Raw genomic sequence first — 23,229 nt, forward strand, 5'->3', positions numbered from 1 at the left:
TGTGCAACCATCACCACTATCTACCTTCAGAACATCTTCATTTCCCCAAAAAGAAACACCACACCCATTAGCAGTCACTCCCCACTTCCCCCTCCCGTAAGTCCCTGAAAACCACTAATATACTTTCTTTCTCTATATTTGCCTATTCTGGACACTTCATATAAATGGAATATATGGTGTTTACATGTAGCTTCTTGCATTTAGCATGTTTTTAAGATTCATCCAGGTTGTAGAATGAATCACTACTGCATTATTTTTTTAAGGCTGAGTTCTGTTATATAGATATACTACATTTTGTCAGTTGATAGATATATGGGTGGTTCCCATTTTTTGGCTCTTATGAATAATGCTACAATGAACATTCATGCACAAATTTTTGTGTGAATATATTTTCAGCTCTCTTGAGTATATATTTAGGAGTGGAAGTGCTGGGTCATATGGTAACTCTATGTTTAGCCTTTTGAAGAACTTCCAGCTGTTTTCCAAAATGGCTACCTCATTTTACATTTCCATTACCAACGTATGAGAATTCCAATTTCTCCACATTTGCCAATACTTGTTAATGTTTGTTATTTTGATTATGTCCTTCCTAGTGTGTGAGAAGTGGTATGTTATAGTGGTTTTGATTTACATTTCTCAATGACTTATGACATTGTGCACCTTTCCATGTGCTTATTGGCCAGTTATATATCTTCTTTGGAGAATGTCTATTCCAATCTTATGGGTTGTTCATCTTTTATTATTGTTATACAAGTTCTTCATGTATCCTAAATACAAGTCTTTTTGAGATATGTGATTTGCAAAACTTTTCTTCCATCTTATGGGTTCTTTCACTTTCTTTTTTGATTGTTTTGCATTTTTTAATTGAAGTATATTTGATTTACAATGCTGTGTTAATTATTGCTGTACAGCAAAGTGACTCAGTTATACATATATATACATTCTTTTTTTAAAAATTTTTATTGGACATACATAGGCATTCTTTTTCATATTCTTTTCCATTAAGTTTTATCACAGGATATTGAATATCGTTCCCTGTACTATACAGTAGGGCTTTCTTTTTTTTTTTTTTTTTTCTGGTAGGGCTTTCTTGTTTATCCATTCTGGTATATATGTATATACCAGTTTGCATCTACTAATCCCAAACAGCCAATCCATCCATCTCCCACCCCCTCCCCCTTGACAACCACCAGTCTATTAAAAATATGGAATGCTTCACGAATTTGTGTGTCATCCTTGCGCAAGGGCTGTGCTAATCTTCTCTGTATCATTCCAATTTTAGTATACGTGCTGCCGAAGCGAGTACTTTCACTTTCTTTTTTTAAACTTTCACTTTCTTGATGGTGTATTTTGAAGCACAAAAGGTTTTATTTAACGATGTCCAATTTATCACTTCTGTTGTTGTTTCTGTTTGTATTTTTGATGTCATATCTAAGAAACCATTGTCTAATCCAAGGGCATGAGTATTTATGCTTTTGACTTCTAAGAGTTTTGTAGTTTTAGCCCTTACATTTAGGCCTCTAATCCATTTTGAGTTTATTTTTGTGTATGGTGTGAAGTTGGAGTCCATCTTCATTCTTTTGCAGGTGGATATCCAGTTGATCCAGCACCATTTATTAAAAAGATTATTCTTTCCCTTTGAATCATCTTGGCACTCTTGTTGAAAATCTATTAACCATAAATGTGAGGATTTATTCCTGGGCTCACAAATCTCTTCAGTTAATCCATACGTCTGTCCTTATGCCAGTACCATACTATCTTGATTACTGTAGCTTTGTGGTAAGCTTTGAAATTGGGAAGTATGTGTCCTCCAACTCTATTCTTCTTTTTCAATATTGCTTTGGCTATTCTGAGTCCCTTGCATTTGCATATGAATTTTAGGATTCCTTGTCAATTTCTGCAAAGAAACTAGCAGGGTTTTTTTGTTTGTTGTTTGGTTTTTTTTGCAGTACGTGGGCCTCTCACTGCTGTGGCCTCTCCTGTTGCGGAGCACAGGCTCCGGACGCACAGGCTCAGCGGCCATGGCTCACGGGCCTAGCCGCTCCGTGGCATGTGGGATCTTCCGGGACCGGGGCACAAACCCGTGTCCCCTGCATCGGCAGGCGGACCCTCAACCAGTGCGCCACCAGGGAAGCCCCTAGCAAGGGTTTTGACAGGAATTTCATTGAATCTGTAGATTCATTTGGAGAGCATTACCATCTTAACAATATTATCTTCTGATTCATGAATGTGAGCTATCTTTCCATTTATTTAGGGTTTCTTTAATTTCATTCAACAATTTTTGTAGTTTAGAGCAGTGGTCCCCAAGCTTTTTGGCACCAGGGACTGGTTTTGTGGAAGACAATTTTTCCACAGATGGGGTTGAGAGGGGGTGTGGGGGGACGTTTCAGGCAGTAATGCGAGCGATGGTTCAGGTGGTAATGTGAGCAATGGGGAGCGGCAGATGAAGTTTTGCTCCCTCGCCCGCCTCTCACCTCCTACTGTGCGGCCTGGTTCCTAACAGGCCGCAGACCGGTACTGGTCTGTGGCCCAGGGGTTGGGAACACCTGGTTTAGAGTATACACTTGCACTCCTTTTGTTAGATTTATTCCTAAATATTTTATTCTTTTTGATGCTATCATAAAGATAATTATTTATTTCATTTTCAGATTGTTGCTCTTGTATAGAAATACAGCTGATTTTTCCATGTTAATCTTATATCTTACAACACTGCTGACCTCATTTATTAGATCTAATAGTTTTTTTTGTGGGTTCCTTAGGGTTTTCTATACACAAGATTATGTCATCTGAAAATAGAGACAGTCAGACTTCTTCTCCCTTTCCAATCTGGATGCCTTCTTTTTGTCTTCTTGACTCATTGTCCTAGCTAGAACCCCCAGCACAATGTTCAGTAGAAGTGGCAAGGACAGACATCTTGTCTTATACCTGATCTTAGGGGCAAAGCTTCCAATCTATAACTATTAAGTATGATATTGGATGTGGAAATATAGATGCCCTATATAGGTTGAGGAAGTATAAAGGTTGTGGAATGTTTTTTTCACCAAAGAGTTTCATATTTTGTTCAATGTTCTTTCTGTATCTGTTGAGATGATTGTGTGTTTTTCTCCCTTTTATTCTATTAATATGGTGTGTTACATTGATTGATTTTCATGTGCATACCAACCCTGCATTCCTGGGATAAATTCCACTTGTTTATCATGTATAAACCTTTTTACATACTCCTGGATTCAGCTTGCTAGTATTTGGTAGAGGATTTTTGCATCTATATTCAGAAGAGATTTTAATCTGTAGTTTTATTTTCTTGTGGTATCTTTGGTTTGGTATCAGAGTAATACTGGCCTCACAGAATGAGTTGGGAAGTATTCACTTCCCTTCTACTTGTTTGAAGAGTTTGTGAAGAATTGGTATTCATTACTCTTTAAACATTTGGTACAATTCACCAGTGAAGCCATCTGGGCCTAGGATTTTTGTTGTGGCATGTTGTGTTGTTTTCTTAAATTACTTATTCAATCTCTTTACTTGTTATAGATCTAGTCAGATTTTTTATTTCTTATTGAGTCAGTTTTGCTTGCTTGTATATTTTGAATTTTCCCATTTCATTTAGGTTTCATTTAGGTCCTCAGAGTTTTGGTGTCCAGAACTTTTATAGGGGTTTTATTACATAAACATGATTGATTAAATCATTGACCACATGTTTAAACTCGACTTCTAACCCCCCCTCCCCTCCCTGGAGGTCAGGTTGGTATCACCTGGCTCAAAGTCCCATCACTATAATCACATGGCTGGTTTTTCTAGCATGACCAGCCCCCATCCTGAGTTATCTTATAAGTATAAACTCAAGTGTGATCCAAGGGGTCCATCATGAATAACAGATACACTCCTATCACTCAGGAAATTCCAAGGGTTTAGGGTTACTTCTCAAGAACTGGGGACAAAGACCAGCCAATTTCTTTTATTTATTTATTTATTTATTTATTTATTTATTTATTTATGGCTGCATTGGGTCTTTGTTGCTGCACGCGGACTTTCTCTACTTGCAGCGAGTAGGGGCTACTCTTCATTGTGGTGCATAGGCTTCTCATTGTGGTGGCTTCTCTTATTGCGGAGCACGGGCTCTAGGCATGTAGTCTTCAGTAGTTGTGGCACGCGGGCTCAGTAGTCGTGGACATGGGCTCTAGAGCGCAGGCTCAGTAGTTGTGGCTCATGGGCTACTTGCTCCACGGCATGTGGGATCTTCCCGGACCAGGGCACGAAGCCACGTCCCCTGCATTGGCAGGTGAATTCTTAACCACTGCGCCACCAGGGAAGTCTGTCAAGATCAAATTTAGATCAAAAATTTAAAACAGGTATAAAAGACATTCTGGGGGACATTTGGGGAAATTGAAATATTGACTATACAGTATGTAACACTGAATTAATGTTAATATTCTTATGTGTGATAATGTAGTTTTTGCTACTCATTCTTAGGAAATGCATGCTGAAATATTTAGGGGTAAAGTGCCATGATACCTAAATCATTTGGAAAAAAAAAAAAGACACACACACATACAAATACGCACACAGAGAGTATGAAAGTAGAGGGAGAGATAGAGAAAGCAAATGGTGGATTGAGATGAAGTATCTATAGGTATTCACTCTACCATTCTTTTATGGTAGTCACTATACCATATCTGTACCTTTGAAGACTGTCAAAGAAAAAATATTGGGAGAAAACATGATCCCTGGCTTCAGGAATATCTTACCACCTCTTAAACTATTGTTTCTTTTCTTTTCTTACTTTTTATTTTAATACAGATTCCTGTATCAAGCCTGAGAGACACAGTCCTGGAACTGGTAGTGTTTGATCAACACAGGAGAAAGTTTGATAATTTCAGTTCACTGATGCTAGAATGGAAATCCTCAAATGAAACACTAGCTCATTTTGAAAATTACAATTCAATGGAGATGGTAGCAAAGGATGATGGCAGTGGGCAGACCCGGCTACATGGTATTGTAAATATTTATGAATCCTTTCATGTATCTACTAAATGGTTCTGCACTAAATATTTCCTTGTGGGTGACAGTCTATTTAATCTGTCTCACCTTTCACCTTCGATTTTTGTATTTTTTAGAAAACATAAAGGTAGATTCCCTTGTTTGCAAAGCTAGGGTCTAGAGTCCAATGTTTCTCACAAGAACACAAAATTAATTTTAAAATGTATTGGTTACCTATTATTTACCTAAAACTTTGGAAATATTATTCATTTGTTAGGCAGTGTTTATTGAGTGGCTACTACATGTAAGGCCCTCTGCTAGGCACTTGGAGATATAATGGTAAATGAGACACTCACAGCTTTTGCCCTCATAGACTTACAGTTCAGTTGGGGAAACTGGACTTTAAACATTACATTGTGTTAGGTGTTTTGAAGGGCAAATATGGGATTCATTAAGAGCTTATAACAGGAGAACCTAACCTAGTTTAGATCAGAGAAGACTGCCCTAAGAAAGTTGCATGTATTCTGAGACCTGAAGGGATGGCAGAAAGAGGAAATAGAAAGAATGAACTAAATAAGTGAAGTGAGACTGACTTAGAGACGGGGCAAGAGGCACAAGATGAGGTTCTAAGAGGGCAACAAGCCCTCAGGGGCAGTAGCCCATCAAGCCTTTGCTTGTATCACATTTGCTGAGGTCCTATTCTCCAAAGCAAGTCACCTGGCCAAAACCAGAGTCGAGGTAGGCCAGGACTACTCAAGAGCATGGATACCACCAGGCATGATTCACCACAAGACATTAATATAACAATCTAGGGCTTCCCTGGTGGCGCAGTGGTTGAGAGTCCGCCTTCTGTTGCTGGGGACACGGGTTCGTGCCCCGGTCTGGGAAGATCCCACATGCCGCAGAGCGGCTGCGCCCGTGAGCTGTGGCCACTGAGCCTCCGCGTCCGGAGCCTGTTGCTTTGCAACAGGAGAGGCCACAACAGTGAGAGGCCCACGTACCGCAAAAAATAAAAAAATAGAAATAAATTAAAAAAAAATAATCTACCACAAATCAATCCCAAAAGTAAAGAAGAAAGTGGCACAAAGGGTAACTTTTAGGTTTCTGGTATGAGTATTTGGTAACTATTCTTTTCTTTTAACTTTTTATTTTATATTGGAGTATAGTTGATTAATAATGTGTTAGTTGCATGTGTACAGCAGAGTGATTTAGTTATACATATACATGTGTCTGTTCTTTTTCAAATTCTTTTCCCATTTAGATAACTATTCAATTCAATAAGAAACATTAAAGAAATAAGATTTAAGCTTTCCCTTACCCACAGGGAGTTTATACTCAGGACAAGTTTAAGGGCTTAACTAGAGAATATGATAACATAATATTAATATGTATATGATATATATGATACTATAACAGCAGAATACCAATAATATGATACAGTTAATGTAAAAAGTGGTAGGGAAGAAAGAGATGCTCCTTATATCTGTAACAATCAATCACCAAATACCATCCATTTTGTTTTCTAAAGGTTTTCTCTCTTCCTCTCTAACTTCATCACTAATGTCCTCATAACCTCTATCCTACATCACCATAGTAGCCTCCTAACTGATCTCAATGTGTCTCTCCTACCCTCTAATCCACCCTCCATACTACTGTCCAGAATGATCTTTCTTTTCTTTTTTAAAAATATTTATTTATTTATTTATTTTTGGCTGCGCCGGGTCTTAGTTGCAGCATGCGGGATCTTTAGTTGCAACGTGTGGACTCTTAGTTGTGGCATGCAAACTCTTAGTTGAGGCATGCATGTAGGATCTAGTTCCCTGACCAGGGATCAAACCTGGGCCCCCTGCATTGGGAGCACAGAGTATTACCCACTGGACCACCATGGAAGTCCCCAGAATGATCTTTCTAAAATACAAATCTGGGGACTTCCCTGGTGGTCCAGTGGTAAAGAATCTGCCTTACAATGCAGGGAACATGGGTTCAATCCCTGGTCAGGGAACTAAGACCCCACATGCTGCAGGGCAACTAAGCCCGCAGTGACACGTATTGTCATTGTGTCTTTCTGGATAAAGTTCACATGTTGCAGCTTAACATACCGACCCCTGCCTACGTCTTTGGCTTCACTTCTTATTACCACCCACATGTATTCTACATTTTTCTCATACTCAACAATTTTAGATCCTTAACCATGAAAAGGCTTGTCATACCTCTTTCCTTTGCATATGTTTTATTTTCTCTTTACTTGCATCTTCACTAGGCTAAAATCTTCCTCTAGTAATCTAGGAGTTTTCTGTTCCTCTATATTCCCAATCTAAGGAGAATATTCCTTCTTTGTGCTCTTATATATTCTGTATTAGGTGCTCTGTACATACTTCTATAATAGTACTTATCACACTGTATTGCAGTGGTTGGTTTACCTCTCAGCCACCCTTCTAAGCTGTGGGTTCCTTTGAAGGCAAGAACTGTGTTGTTTTCTTCTTCATCTCTGTATCCTAATTACTTGTCATAGTGCCTAGCATATAGTTAGGCCCTTAATAAATCTTTGTTGAATGAAAGAATGTAACATCATGAGAAAATGCTTTACAGATTTACGCATGATCATCATGTGTTGAGGATAAAATAAGAGTTGTCCTAAGTAAAGTGGCACATTCATGTTAGTTAAATTAAAAAGAAAGAAAAAAGAATGAATGAGTAAAGCAGGGTCAGATTATGGACAGCTTCAAGTACTAGTTTAAGTAGTTTGAATTGCTCTAATAAGGACTAGTTAGCAATTAAAACAATTTTTTTTTTCATTTAAAATTTTTGAGTAAGGGACTGACATGACATTTACATACACAAAACAGATTAGAAGCATGAAAAGTCCCAAAGGACAATCTCTTTATTTCTCACTTTTATTTTTAAATCAAACAAAAATTTCCCCATACCCTCTTGTCAGCTTATTTTTGGACTCACAAACCATTAGAGCTGGAAAGAATTTTAGATTTTGTCTGTCCCAACCCCTCATTTAATAAAGGAACTGAGAAATAAAGTGATTGTCCAAGGTCACATAGGAATATAATTGCAGAGTCAGCATAGAACCCCAGTTTTCTGTTTCTTGTGTATTTCCTTATTCACTGTTTTTTGGGTTTGTTTTTGTTTTTCTCCCTGAAATAAAACACCATTTGGAAAAAATTAGGGCAGATTTTTGGTTTTCTAGAGACACTTTTGTATTCTACATGTTATTGTTTCTCACAGGGTACTTTTTTGCATGTCTCCAGGTCAAAGGATCCTTAAAGTACATCAGATAAAAGGGACTGTACTCATTGGAGTCAATTTTGTGGGCTATTCAGAGAAGGAAAGTCCAAAGGTAAATGGAGACTATTATATAAAAAATATTAATTAACTGAAATGTAAGGCTCCTTAGAAGTCATTTATATAACTGATGTAAATCTGAGAACTATGCACCTCTATGAATCTGTTATCTTTGGCACTTGAAAGAGTACTGGAATCTTCACTCACTGAGCTGAGGAATTAAAAGTTTGTATTTACCTTTGTGGTTCTTATTACATTTCTAGGAACTTTCCAACTTGCCCAGATCTGCAGCTGTAGAGCTGCTCCTGGTAGATGATGTAACAGTATCGCCTGAGAATGCTACCATCTATAACCACCCTGATGTGAAGGTAGAAGCTATACGGGTCTAGCTAAATGGAATCATATTGGAAGGGAGAGGTTATTAAAATTAATAGTATAACAATAAAAAAGCTCACTTATGTGTTGAAAATCAGCAATTCACATATATAATGCATATATAATAATTATCCTTAGCAGTAATACTTTAATAGTCATATTTTGTCTTTTGTCCACTGACCGTAATCTTTTAATTTCATACTCTTTCTTAGGTAAGTAGAAGTTATTTTCTTTGAATTTTTTATAAACCAAAGGGAACAGAATATTGTTTGTCTGATTTTTCCATAGGAAATATTTAGCCTTGTGGAAGGATCCGGTTATTTTTTAGTCAACAGTAGTGAGCAAGACATTGCCACCATCACTTACCTGGAAGCAGAAAGCTCTGTCCAGGTGAGTTCTAGAGATATTCCCAGACTGATGGTCTCAGGTCAAAGCTCATTCTTAGGACAATGATTGGAAAATTTTTATTGGGTGTCTCAAACTTGTTACAAAAAATAACATTTGTGTCTTTTTCCTTTTTTAACCTACATAGATTCTTCAACAAAAAAAGAGCGTTTTTTTGTTTGTTTGTTTTTTTCTGTAACTAGCTACAATATGTGGCAATTTTTGGCTCTGATTGAATGGAAACAGTGTAGGAGACATCTAATTATAAGATTTCCATTAAAAGAAGGTTAATTTTTATAAATTTAAAAGCACAGAACTGTGTGGATAGTTAGATATACTATTGACTTTATAATTTGAGTATATGGTATTTTCAGCTAGGACATGGCAACTTAAAATATTAAGCTGACTCCATAGTCAATATGCCAAGAGATTTGCTTTTAGTTGACTTGAAATAATAAAAAAATATATTATATTAACATATGTATTTATTTCCTTCAAAGAGCTCAAAGGAATGTAACTTACTGTAGTCATAATGTTGCTTTTTAAAAGAGGAGATTGAGGCCCTATGGGCAAAGCATGTGAAAAACCATGCTGCTGTGCAGGAGCTGTAGTACAAGAAGGAAAAACAAAGTATCAGTCCACCCAGTACTTTCTCTCTCTCCTTGTGATTGCATATAAATGTACATGATTTTCTTCCTGAATCCTTTCCCTGTTCATAATTAAGAAGCTGGATATGTATGTTGGATTCTGCTTGAAATCAATCAATTTAAACTCTGCTCTTTATCAGTTAGTATTTGTTAAGGGTACATATTTTGCCACAAACTGAAACATCACTTTAAGGGTACATATTGTGCTATGCCTGAAACATATAATGTGACCTCTCAGAGTTCCCATCACAAAGAAAGTAAGATATTGTATTTTCCACTTTGGGTGGAAATAATTGCTATGATTATGCTTGGAGCATGTTTGCTTCTTTACCCAGCTACCATCTTCTTCCTTCTAGTTAGTTCCAGTACATCCAGGATTTCTCAGCTTGGAGGTCTATGACCTGTGTTTGGCTTTCTTGGGTCCAGCAATGGCTCACCTCACGGTGTCAGACATGCAAGAGCTGGAGCTTGATCTGATTGATAAGGTAAGAGATGTTTGCTTTCTCTCTTAAATGAAGCAGGCGTCATTCTCACTCGCTAGCATCACCGAATATAGTCTGCTCAGCTACCATGTGTGTATACCAGGCCCTTTGATGATGTTAATGGAAATATCTGCCCTTAAAGAACACAATTCCAACACTAAACATGATGAAGATAAATAGAGTGTTAAAGCACAACTTAGGGACTTCCCTGGTGGTCCAGTGTTTAAGACTCCGTGCTTCCAATGCAGTGGGTGTGGGTTCGATCCCTGGTCAGGGAACTAAGATCCCATGTGCCACCGGGCATGGCCAAAATTAAAAAATTAAAAAAACAGTTTAAAAAAATAAAGAACAACTTAAAAGAATACACATAGATTAGGCTTACTAGATCAAAGGCTGACCAGGAACATTTAGCATGAAAAAAAGAGCTTGCCACCTCTAAGAGTTAAACGGCCCTAGGTGAATGAGACATCTCTACTAAAATTACCTTAAAAAATTATTTTTTTTAATTTTTGTTTTTTAACCATTAGGTTGAAATAGGTAAAACTGTGTTAGTAACTGTGAGGGTTCTTGGCCCTTCCAAACGCCCGTTCCAAAATAAATACTTCAGGAACATGGAGCTCAAACTGCAGTTGGCTTCTGCCATTGTCACCCTGACGTGAGTACCATTTCAATACTCCTTTCTTGGGGACTTCCCTGGTGGTCCAGTGGTAAAGAATCTGCCTTAGGGACTTCCCTGATGGTGCAGTGGTTAAGAATCCGCCTGCCAATGCAGGGTACACGGGTTCTATCTCTGGTCGGGGAATATCCCACATGCTGCAGAGCAACTAAGCCCGTGTGCCACAACTACTGAAGCCCGCACACCTAGAGCCCGTGCTCCACAACAAAAGAAGCCACCTTAGTGAGAAGCCCACACACCGCAATGAAGAGTTGCCCCCTCTCGCTGCAACTAGAGAAAGCCCACGCGCAGCAGTGAAGACCCAACACAGCCAAAAATAAATAAATAAATACATTTATTTAAAAAACCAATCCGCCTTACAATGCAGGGGACGTGGATTAAATCCCTGGTCAGGGAACTAAGATCCCTCATGCCGCGGGGCAACTAAGCCCGTGTGCCACGACTACTGAGCTTGTGTGCCTCAGCTAGAGAGCCTGCGTGCTGCAAACTACAGAGCCCATGCGCTCTGGAGCCTGTGTGCCACAACTGGAGAGAAGCCAGCGTGAAGATCCTGTTTGCCGCAACTAAGACCTGATGCAGCCACAAATAAATAAAATAAAATAAATGATAAATAAATCTTTAAAAAATATACTTCTTTCTCCCTATGCTTAATGCCACAAGAATATCCCTCCTGATAGCCTGGTTAGCTCTCCCTTAGGTTATTTCAGATTTTCTTCTTTCCTTTTTTTGTAACGGTACCTTTCAGCCCATACTCTCTTCCCATATTCAGCTCTCTACAAAATACCCCTTCCAGATCCTCAGATGTCTTATTTTGGGCCTAAAATCATATGTCTCATTAATATTTCCATTTCATGAAACTTCTCCTTGGATGATATCCTTTGGGGGTGCTTCACACTTGAGGACCTTTAAAAAATCTAGAAGTAGAGGCACTGGTATTGCCCTCTGTGAAAGGGAAGATACAGGAATTCTGAGGCAATTTAGCATTTGCAGTTTTGCCAGTCTATGTTTATATTGCTCTTATCCCTTTGGAGACCAAGAACAAATTTTTGCCCTTCAGGAGCCTTCTGCCATTGCTATGAACTTTGTCTTGACTCTGGAAGTTATTTTATGGTAGTTCCTTCTAAGCTGAGTTAATATGAGCAGAAGATTGGGAATTCCCTGGTGGTCCAGTGATTAGGACTCTTCGCTTTCAGTGCCGTGGGCCCAGGTTCAATCCCTGGTCGGGGAACTAAGATCCCACAAGCTGTACCACATGGCCAAAAAAAAAAAAAGAAAAGAAAGCAGAAAATGTTAAGCATCTTAGAAAGATGCATAACTGTCCACTCTTAAAACCAAATTTTTCTCACCTAGATATTTGTGGGTCTTTGCAGGCTAATGGAGAAACAGGATGAATACTCTGAAAATTATATCCTTCGAGCTATCACTATTGGGCAAACCACACTTGTAGCTATTGCCAGGGACAAGATGGGGAGAAAATTCACGTCGGCTCCTCGGCAAATTGAAGTAAGGAAATTATCTCATCCAAAATTCATACTTCATCTTCTTTATAAATTTTATAAATTTCCAGTGGTTAGGACTCTGCGCTTTCACTGCTGAGGGCGCAGGTTCCATCCCTGGTCCAGGAACTAAGATCCCACAAGCTGTGAGGCATGTCCAAAAAAAGAAAAAATGTAGAAAAGAAAGGTAATTGTAAATATAATCTTTTTTTTAATTTATTTTTTACATCTTTATTGGAGTATAATTGCTTTACAATGGAAAATATAATCTTAATGACCACTTTTATTACAGTGAGTGGATATGTAATAACTTATTTAATCATTCTCACTTAAGTAATTTATAATTTTTTGCTATTATAAATAAAATTTGCATTTATAAATAAAATAAAATACGTTTTTGTATATAACTTCATTGTACATAATTAGGATTTTTTTCCTTAGAATAAGCTACATGATCATTTACTATAAACTTGACTGTAGTTAATCACTGTTGTCCTTTTGGTTTTCTCCTTCAAGGTGTTTCCTCCATTCAGACTTGTTCCAGAGAAAATGACACTGATTCCAACTAATATGATGCAGGTGATCCAAAAGCCAGAAATGAGGCTTTCTCCCCATCCCACCTCTGCTCCACCCCAACACACACATACACATACACCTCTTCCTGTTGACCTTCCCTTGTCTACTCTCAGCCAAGTACAAAAGGATTTGATAAAGAAGAAAATTAGTATTTTCTTTGTTCTATGAGAAACATGGTATGAACTACTTCTTGGAATCCCATGGATCATTTATAGCACTTCCATCTCGTGCATTTGAGGTGATGTGGCATATGCTGGTTGGAAAGTGGGGGAAGATGAAAAAGTCGAGTTACTTGGACAAAAGGTTGGGAAAGGAGATGTGACTTCTCCCCAAGGTCCAGGCATTCACTGGTGTGTTTACATTCCAGGTAATGTCTGAAGGTGGCCCTCAGCCTCAATCTATCATTCACTTCTCCATCAGTAATCAGACCGTGGCTGTTGTTAATAGGAGGGGCCAAGTTACAGGGAAGGTAGTTGGCAGAGCTGTGGTCCATGGCACCATCCAGACAGTAAATGAAGATACTGGAAAAGTCATTGTGTTTTCCCAGGTATTGGTTCTTTGTTCTGCTCTGTTTCTACTCCTCCATCTGGGAATCACTGGGAGGTAGAGGAAGAAATAGTGATGGGGAGGGTGTCAACAGCCCAGGGAAGTCTTTTCAGTCCCCTCATTTGGTATTCTCTTAACCAGGCATGGGAAATATGTAATCTTCAGTGAAAAACCCACAGAGTACTTGGCATTGTTATAAGACATAGTCCCTATACTTAAGGAATTGTTTCAAGAACAAATACAAAACAAACAAAAACAAACAAACAAAAAACCTATATCTATGGCATGTTTGTTGTTGTTGTTGAATGCCCCAAACAACAACAAACTAACTAGTTATCATAAGCATCCACCCCACAGACACTCTCTCTTAGCCTAAGCTTGCTCTCCACCCTGTTGAGCAGGATGAAGTACAGATTGAAGTTGTGCAGCTAAGGGCTGTTAGGATCCTTGCAGCTGCAACTCGACTCATCACAGCTACTGAGGTCAGTAGGATGGCTCTGTTCCAGGTTCATTACTTTGATAATGCCAGCTGGACAGGATGTATAGCACAAAACCACTCTTCATTTTCAGATGCCAGTTTATGTCATGGGAGTGACCAGTACCCAGACCCCTTTCTCCTTCAGCAATGCCAACCCTGGGCTCACATTCCACTGGTCCATGAGCAAAAGGGACGTATTGGATCTAGTGCCCAGGCATTCAGAGGTATAAACTTACCTGTTTATTATATTACCTTAGGGATCTTGATACTAAATTTATTTTATTTCATCATAAGTTTTAGACTAACTCACTTCTAAACTACACAATATTATTACTTACTCTTTTTCCAATTGTTCTGTGAATGCTGGAAACCTGAAAATCATATGAAGAATCCAAATTTGAGTATTCAGATAATACTATATGATGTTTAACATACTTTGCTAGAAAGAGCTCTCAACAAAGCAATGCTTCCTTTGATGTATTTGTTGTTGTATAATGTTGTATTTGTGAGCAGATACTGTGTTACATGAATAACACATTGTGAATATAAAGTATTTGTAAATAAAGTTTAAATATATAATCTTTCAACATGTTCAGACACAATTATATTAATAATCATGTTTGTAGTGCATGATGGGCAGTTGACATTAAGAAAGGTGGTTGCAGGCTTCCCTGGTGGCGCAGTGGTTGAGAGTCCGCCTGCTGATGCAGGGGACACGGGTTCGTGCCCTGGTCTGGAAGATCCCACATGCCGCGGAGTGGCTGGGCCCGTGAGCCACGGCCGCTGAGCCTGCGCGTCCAGAGCCTGTGCTCCGCTATGGGAGAGGCCACAACAGTGAGAGGCCCGCATACCGCAAAAAAAAAAAAGAAAGGTGGTTGCTGAGCACACTCCTGGGCCCACACTACTAGGAGCTGGGGAAGAACTGGAATCCTACCTTGAGCATGAAGGGTGCCATGGGTGTCATGGGGCTGTTGTGGGCCACCAACTGGCAGCTGATTCTGGACCTTATATCAATGGCAAATTTAAGGACAATTAATTAAACTCCTCCACGGTTCCCTTTGGTGGTACCGGCTCCTCCCAATTCACCTGCTGCATCTGGAATGGCCAAAGCCCTCAGGATGGCTATTGAGGAAATCCACACTGCAACATGAGTCTTTATGTTTTTTAAAATAGCTTTGATGTTTTAATACATATAGCACTAAACCTTACTCTGAAACCTGAAAAAGAAAAAAAAAAAAAAAAAGAGGTGGATGCTACAAACTTTACCTACTTCACAACGTTGTTACCTGATCATCAGTTTAATGGAAACCACCCAAGATGGTCCAGGATCAGTGGCAGCCACTTAGGTCTGAGCTTTACCTTAGGAAGAAGGAACCTGGGGCCAAGGTACCCAGTAGGTCACAACTCAGTGCCCACAAAAACAAAGAATTAGAACTTGAGAGAGATCAGAGTGGTTACAGAAGCTAGAATTAGGTCATTTCTGGAGCCAGCTAAAAAGAAAAGTCTGGAAAAAATTTTAAATTTCCAATTTTCTTAAAATATCCTAGATCTGTAATCTAGGGAAACTCTAGTGGTTGAGTCTTCTAGGGAAACTCTAGTGGTTGAGTCTTCTATCTGTCATGGACTGCACAGAGCCTGGTTATACTTGGAACTGAGGAGAGATAGAACTGTACTTAGTTTGGTAGAGTTCTGCAGAAGGATCTGGCTTTTTTTCTTGAATAGCAAATAGGAATTGTGTGAAAGGAGGGGATGGCCTAGGTCTTAGCATCTATTCTACTTCTCCCTTCCTCTAATATTCTTATCTAAATAATCACTCTAACAGAAGAAATGATTGAGAGCCATACAAAGATTTTCTTCCCCTGCCTTCGACCTCAATAGAAAGGTCTCTAATGCCCTACAAGGTAGACTTCCTGCACTGTGGTGTCACCATTTAGAAATTCACTTGGATTAAACAATTATAAACCACTCATTCTTTAGCATAAGACTTTCTTCCAGACAACTGATTGAAATCTGCACAAAGGAGATGGGAATTTTTATGTAGGGCAGGAGGGAAAGGTGAGTTTGGAACTTGGAACTCTGTATGAGTCAAGAGAGTGAAGGAAGGTCTTGAGTGCTCCAGACAGCAAAAATGCAGAGGAGATAGAACGTGAAATGAGTGCCAAAAAGGTAGGCAAGTGCCTACTTCAATATTTGCCTTAGGGGTAGAACGTGAAATGAGTGCCAAAAAGGTAGGCAAGTGCCTACTTCAATATTTGCCTTAGGGGACTTCCCTGGTGGTGCAGTGCTTAAGACTCCGCGCTCCCAATGCAGGGGGCCTGGGTTTGATCCCTGGTCCAGTAACTAGATCCCACATGCATGCCACAACTAAGAGTTTGCATGCCATAACTAAGGAACTGGCAAGCCGCAACTAAGGAGCCCGCCTGCCACAACTAAGACCTGATAAACAAATAAATAATTAAATAACATTTGCCTTGGTGTTGGCCCTCCCTTCCCTCTTACCAGAAATCTGTGAAGGCCTAATCCTTATCCAATCTAGACTAGAATGGTGAGTGAAGCAAGTGAGGAAATGGTCAGCTAGTTTAACACAATCCTAAAACAACAGCTTCCCTTTCTTGTCCTCTTCCTTCCTTGCTACCACTCTGAACTCCAGGAGTAGATTACCTCACTTCTCTCATCTCAAGTTCTACTGTTTCAACCTATTGAGGATACCCCTTCCTTCATTTCCATTCTTCTCCTATCAATGAATTGACTTCTTGCAAGATAAGAATTCTTGCATAGGAGTCTTTCCAGAATTAGTTGAGCACTGAACACAGAAGTTTACTTTAGGGGTGACTATGTTTCTGGGAATATAACAAATATGAAAATAAATCCTGGGGGAATTCTCTGGTCATCCAGTGGTTAGGACTTGGCACTTTCACTGCAGGGGCTCGGGTTCAATCCCTGGTTGGGGAACTAAGATCCCACAAGCCTCAAGGTGCAGAGAAAGGAAGGAAGGAAGGAAGGAAGAGAAAGAAAGAAGGGAGGGAGGAAGGAGGGAGGGAAGGAAAGGAGGAAGGAGGGGAGGGGAGGGAAGGGAAGGGAAGGGAAGGGAAGGGGAGGGAAGATAAGCCTGGAACTCTAATTTTTCTAGATAGCTATTTTCAACAAAGAGGGAAGGGCACAGTGTTTATTCATGAATATTTCTTAATCCATCCCTTTACGGTCTAGGTTTTTCTACAACTCCCAGTAGAGAATAACTTTGCCATGGTTGTCCACACAAAAGCAGCTGGTCGGACCAGTATCAAAGTCACTGTCCACTGTATGAACAGTTCCTCTGGGCAGTTTGAGGGGAATTTGTTGGAACTGTCTGATGAAGTTCAGATCCTGGTAAGGTCCCAAAGCTAAATCTTGTTTCTGTATATCAAGGAGAAGAAAGTTATATTCTCTTACCATCCATGAAGAGCTTAGTCTGTATAGAGAGAGAAATTGCTAAAGGGATCTCTGGAATAGGCTTATGGTTTCTAGATCTTTGTTATTCCTGCTAATTGCTTCTATGAGCACTGACATTAGAAACTACAGCACATGCACTCCCCTCAACTCCCAACACAGTGAATACAGTATATGAACACATAATAACTAAAGAGGAATTAATTTCTGATTGGTTCTGCCTAACACAGATATTATGGTACAGTCCACTTAGCTATACTTACAGGTAGAATGAAATCCTATCCTAACTTCTGGTAAGGTATGAGAGTACAAATAGTTTCTACAGATGTTCTCAAGCTGAAAGCTACATGGCCCTATTGTTTTTAGAACTCAAAGAAAAACTATTTTTTGTGTGGGGCAAATAAGTTTCTCTACCTATAAATTTGGGACTAATTTTTTTTTCTTTTTCTTTTTTTCCTTTACTTTGGCTTTGGTTCCCTGATTCAGTGAGGGGTAGAGGAAAAAGCACTTTACCAGGAGGCAGAAGACCAGAATAGTGCCCTTGCTAATTAAATACTACAGGTTCTTCATTCTCAAATCTCTTTTCAGGTTATTAGAACTAAAATTAGAAATTTCAATGGGACTTCCCTGGTGGTGCAGTGGTTAAGAATCCGCCCACCAATGCAGGGGCACGGGTTCGAGCCCTGGTCAGGGAGGATCCCACATGCCGCGGAGCAGCTGAGCCCGTGCGCCACAACTGCTGAGCCTGCGCTCTAGAGCCCGCGAGCCACAAGTAGAGAAAGCCTGCACACAGCAACAAAGACCCAACACAGCCAAATATAAATAAATTTATTTTAAAAAAATTAGAAATTTCAAAATTATTTCATACCTAATATCTAAGTAATATAGGGGATGTGGTAAGTGTAAACTATGCCCAGTCCCTTGTAGTCAGAAGCAGGGCTAATATTAGGTTATATATTCTACACTACCTAAATAAGTTTTAAATGCCTGGCTCATTTTGGAAAGCATAACTGTGGGACATTGGGCTAAATTGAAGTTGGGCAGACTTGATTTGTAGTTGTCCATTTGTGAGTAAAGGTCATCATTTGTCTTTTCCAGAAATGAGGAAAACATCATTTTCTCATTCTAGGTGTTTGAAAAACTCCAACTTTTCTACCCAGAGTGCCAACCTGAACAAATTCTGATGCCCATGAATTCTCAGCTCAAACTCCATACCAACAGGTAAGGAGAATGGAGAAGAAGACAGGCCAGGATCTAACTTTACCCTCAGAGAAACACTGCACATGGAAAAAAACATTGCCTTCTAAGGTAATTTTTCTAACCCACAAATAATTTTTTTTAGTTGAAGTGAAATTCATATAACATAAAATTAAATTGTACAATTCACTGGCGTTTAGTACATACACAGTATTATACAACCATCACCTCTAATTCCAAAACATTTTCATTACCACCAAAGGAGGCCCATACCCATTAAGCAGTCTCTCACCATTTTCCCCTTCTCTCAGTCCCTAGCAATCAACTAATCAGCTGTCTCTGTGAATTTAAATATTGTGTATTTCATGTAAATGAAATCATACAATACGTGACCTTTTCTGTCGGCTTCTTGCAGTTAACATGTTTTCGAGGTTCATCCACATTGTAGCACGTATTGGTACTTCATTCCTTTCCATGACTGAATGATATTCCATTGTATGAATGTAACACATTGTTTACCCAGTCATCTGTTGGTGGACTTTGGTTTGTTTTCCCCTTTTAGCTATTGTGGACTTTGGTTTGTTTTCCCCTTTTAGCTATTGTGGATAGTGCTGCTACGAACATTCACGTACAAGTATTGGTTTGAATACAGTTGGCCCTTGGTATCCACCAGGAATTGGTTCCAGGACTTGCACTCCCACCAAAATCTGCAGACGCAAAAATCCATTCTATAAAATTGGTGTAATATTTGCATATATGCACATCCTCCTGTATACTTTAAACTATTTCTAAATTACTTATACCTAATACAATGTAAATGTTATGTAAATAACTGCCAGTCCAAGGCAAGTTCAAATTTTGCTTTTTGGAACTTTTTGAAATTTTCAGCCTGTGCTTGGTTGAATCTGCAGATGCAAAACCGATGGATATGAAAAGCTGACTGTACCTGTTTTCAATCCTTTTAACCAAATAATTTTTTAATGATAAATACGTAATAGTATTTGATTTTTAACGAGATAAGCATAATCCAAAGGCTGACTTTTACCTGAGGAAAAAATAACTACACAACATGGAGAATGGCAAGCAGTTTTCTCAGAGTACAGCTAACAGTAATCCTGGCAATCTCTACTCCTTTCTTTCTTGTCAAACAGAGCCCCCAAGAGATGCCATTTGCTCCGTTTATTCCCTAGGGTAGGGGCCGCCTTTGTGAGTTCCCGTGTTCTCAAGTGTTTCCCTAATTCATCTGTCATTGAGGAGGACGGTGAAGGGCTCCTGAAAGCTGGTTCCATTGCAGGTACTGCTGTGTTGGAAGTCACTTCTATAGAACCTTTTGGAGTCAACCAAACAACTGTAACTGGGGTTCAGGTGAGTTCAGGGACTTACTCAAAAAAATAAAAGGAATGCCATGGCCTTAAGAGGCAGATTTCCTTTTTTAAGAACTAGAAACTTCTCTGGAAGTCAGAAATGAACTGTAAGATAAGAGGACAATCTTGACATGAACCATCAAATTAAAGTGGACTTTACAGTCCTTGTTATAAAAGAGATTAGCCTCAAATTGGTATGAATGTCTTCTGAGCAGATTTGGCAAAAGGGTTGGTGTGGGAGAAGCGTAGAACCATTGCTATCAAAATTAGGCTTTGTTTTTAGAATTTTTTTTTTAATTAGAAGAGATCTTAGAGGTAAGTTAGTCTAAAACAAACAAAAAAGTGTTTTGTGCGTTAAAAATCTAGTATATTCCAGCTTCTGTGTTGCTCCTTTTACGTATATTATCTTTTTTAACTACCACAAAAACCCTATGAGATAGGCATTATTAGCCCTATTAAACTGATGATAAATATGAAACCTAGAATGGTTAGATGAAGATATGAAATAATAAAGCTAGGATTCAAACCTGGACTTCCCTTACTGTATCACAGTTTATCTCTTGCAGTGTGAAAACAAAACTTACAGTATTCTTGATAAATGATCAATTATTTAACAATAAATATTGACACTTGGCACAAAATAGAAGAAATGCAGTCCTTTCCTCAAAAAGCTCCAGCTTCTTTTCACATTTCCACTGTTTTAGTAATTAAAAAGCCATTTCCTGTACTGTCATATTTCTTTTTCATTCTGTCATCTGAAATCAAGAGCTAACTATTTCCTACAAAAGAGGAACACCATTTTTATCATTGATTATAAGTCTCAGAATATGGTCTCAGCTCCTCTCCAATGCATCCTTCTCTGTACTAGTAGGTTTTGTCTCCCACAGGTAGCACCAGTGACATACCTGCGAATGAGCAGCCACCCCAAGCTATACACAGCTAAAGGAAGGACCCTATCAGCCTTTCCCCTGGGCATGTCTCTCACCTTCATTGTTCAGTTTTACAATAGCGTTGGAGAGAAATTCCACACACACAATACCCAGCTTTATCTGGCTTTGAACAGGTATGGAAGGCAACGGAATGGTGTTGACATTGTGGTAAACATCTTATTGATTAACCTGGTATTATCTAAAAGCTCCAGTAAATTCCTCTCATATTCTGCAGTTGGAATCTGATCTTTCTTTCTTTCATTAAGATGGGAAAAAAACAAAATTAGTTGTTCAATGAAGAAAAACTTCAGTATGTTGTGAATTTGACAAGTCCTAGTTCATACAAAGCTCCTGTAGGGAGCCAATTGGAGTATTATCAAAAAGCCATACTAAAAAAAAAAAAAAAAAAAAAAGAAGGCATACTGAAAAAACATTTTTTTTTAATTAAAAAAAAAAGCCTAGGGACTTCCCTGGTGGTCCAGTTAAGACACTGTGCTCCCAATGCAGGGGGCCCAGGTTCGATCCCTGGTCAGGGAACTAGATGCCACATGCCACAGCAAAGATCCCACGTGCTGCAACTAAGACCGGGCACAGCCAAGTAAATAAATTAATTAATAATGATTTTAAAAAAGCCTAGCTGGGCACTATATATATAAATGTAATAGACCTGATCCCTAGCCCTAGTTGCTTACTCTCCATTGTAGAACTCCATCTGAACTTTTGAGCTATTGAATATAAAATGTTGTGATAGGGTCTGCCTCCAGAACTGTTTCCTAACTATTGACTCTTTTCAGAGATTTCTACCTTTCATGTCTGCTTTCAGAGATGACCTGCTGCTTATTGGACCAGGGAATAGGAACTATACTTACATGGCTCAGGCTGTGAACAGAGGGGTGACACTTGTGAGGCTCTGGGACCAGAGACATCCCGGCATGGCAGATTATATTCCTGTTTCTGTAGAGCACGCCATCGAGCCAGACACCAAGCTTACCTTTGTCGGAGATGTCATCTGCTTCAGTACTCACCTCCTCAACCAGAATGGTTTGGATACCTTCCCTGTCTCAACCTCACAACTGACAGGATTAGAAAGCAACTCATCCCTTAGATGATTTTTTTTTTTCCAAATTATCTAAAATCTAAGGGGCTCTTTGAGAAAGAAAATACTTTTGTGTGTTTTATTTTTCATGTTAACTGATAATTCTCAGTTTAGTGCCCATTTCTCTCCATAGCCAGCCAATTAGAGGTCAGCCAGTAATATTTACCAAGTGTCTACTGAATATATAGGCAGTGTAGAGTACTGTGCCTTCTCCTCCATTCCCGGCTTCTGAAGGAGGGTAACTGCTAAGTTGAACATCACGAAAGGATGAAATAAAAGGAAAGGGCAATAAGGCTTTAGTTCTAAGAACCAATTGTGTGTACACTGTTTTGTGAGGCACATCTGAGGGCCTAACTTCTACATATACCATCACTGTAAGAAGGTTTGGCCTTGTACCGGGCTACACTATACTCTTGATCAGCAAAGCATTTCTGTTCTAAGAAGTACTACTGAGTTACAGAAAATCAGTCTTGGGTTAGGAAATGTGTGTTGTATCTTTAGGCTTCCAGGTAGCATATCCCAAAATGGTATATACTGACTGGGTATATGCAACCAAATAATCCATCCAAGTAAGGCTGGCTGGGGTGTTATGTGGCTTGGGCTTTGCGTCCTCTTTGGGGAACTATAGATACATATGTTTGGGTAAAGTGATGTAATACTGGACATTAACTGTATATTTTGGACTTGATACAAAGCAAACTCTATTCAGCCTAGGTCAAATCCTCCAATCCTGTAACAGTTGACTTGTAAGCAACCACTACTTACTAACATGTAATCCATGGCCAGTAAGCTAACTGTGCTTACAATACCATGATTGTTAATCTTTTGTCAGTGAAGCAGAGGCTTTTTTTACTCCCTTTTCCTAGGTTCTGTCAGGACTGTCCCTCTGTCTTCCATTCTGGAATTTTTTGGGCATCTCAAATCCATACCACTTTGGATGAGGAAGCAGAAAGGGCCATATGCCAGGATCAGTAATCTAATCTAATATTTGACATTCCTCTGCTACTTGGGACTTAAACCTAAGTAAACGGATCCTCTCTTCTGCCAGTTGACACTTGCTTGCAGTCTTCCTGCTATCAATCAGTAGGTCAAAGCAGATTCATCCTTAGCAGGGTCTATACAGAGTTTAATCAGAGTGTTATTCCTATGTGTAAAAAGCATTTTTCTTTTTCCTAAGGAGAACAGTTACATTCTCCAACTAAGTAGCTTCTTTTGTGATTGTGAAGGTCAGCAGTTCCTGTTTTATTTTGCTGGCATGACATACGAAGGGGAACCCGACATTAAGAAAA

At 39.1% G+C, this 23,229-nt stretch overlaps 1 protein-coding gene, 1 non-coding gene and 1 pseudogene across 2 annotated transcripts in view; 2 read left to right on the top strand and 1 right to left on the bottom strand.

Annotated features, from left to right (window-relative positions):
- Positions 1–23,229, top strand: part of NUP210L (nucleoporin 210 like) — an 81,387-nt gene that overhangs the window by 44,853 nt on the left and 13,305 nt on the right. Inside the window, exons 17-32 of the mRNA XM_024748185.1 lie at positions 4,795–4,987; positions 8,235–8,323; positions 8,532–8,636; positions 8,932–9,033; positions 10,031–10,159; positions 10,684–10,811; positions 12,203–12,335; positions 12,845–12,907; positions 13,272–13,451; positions 13,852–13,932; positions 14,021–14,152; positions 17,136–17,294; positions 18,484–18,575; positions 19,742–19,916; positions 20,803–20,978; positions 21,668–21,885. Of these exons, the coding sequence (XP_024603953.1) occupies positions 4,795–4,987; positions 8,235–8,323; positions 8,532–8,636; positions 8,932–9,033; positions 10,031–10,159; positions 10,684–10,811; positions 12,203–12,335; positions 12,845–12,907; positions 13,272–13,451; positions 13,852–13,932; positions 14,021–14,152; positions 17,136–17,294; positions 18,484–18,575; positions 19,742–19,916; positions 20,803–20,978; positions 21,668–21,885 (2,155 nt within the window). The remainder of the gene's footprint in view (positions 1–4,794; positions 4,988–8,234; positions 8,324–8,531; positions 8,637–8,931; positions 9,034–10,030; positions 10,160–10,683; positions 10,812–12,202; positions 12,336–12,844; positions 12,908–13,271; positions 13,452–13,851; positions 13,933–14,020; positions 14,153–17,135; positions 17,295–18,483; positions 18,576–19,741; positions 19,917–20,802; positions 20,979–21,667; positions 21,886–23,229) is intronic.
- On the bottom strand, positions 1,200–1,306 carry LOC112401838 (U6 spliceosomal RNA). Its single transcript, XR_003003634.1, has one exon. It is a non-coding gene; the product is annotated as a U6 spliceosomal RNA (small nuclear RNA).
- Positions 14,561–15,145, top strand: LOC112401694 (cytochrome b-c1 complex subunit 10 pseudogene; annotated as a pseudogene).

Source organism: Neophocaena asiaeorientalis, unplaced genomic scaffold (genome assembly GCF_003031525.2).
Source record: "Neophocaena asiaeorientalis asiaeorientalis breed wild unplaced genomic scaffold, Neophocaena_asiaeorientalis_V1.1 scaffold76, whole genome shotgun sequence".
NCBI lineage: Eukaryota > Metazoa > Chordata > Mammalia > Artiodactyla > Phocoenidae > Neophocaena > Neophocaena asiaeorientalis.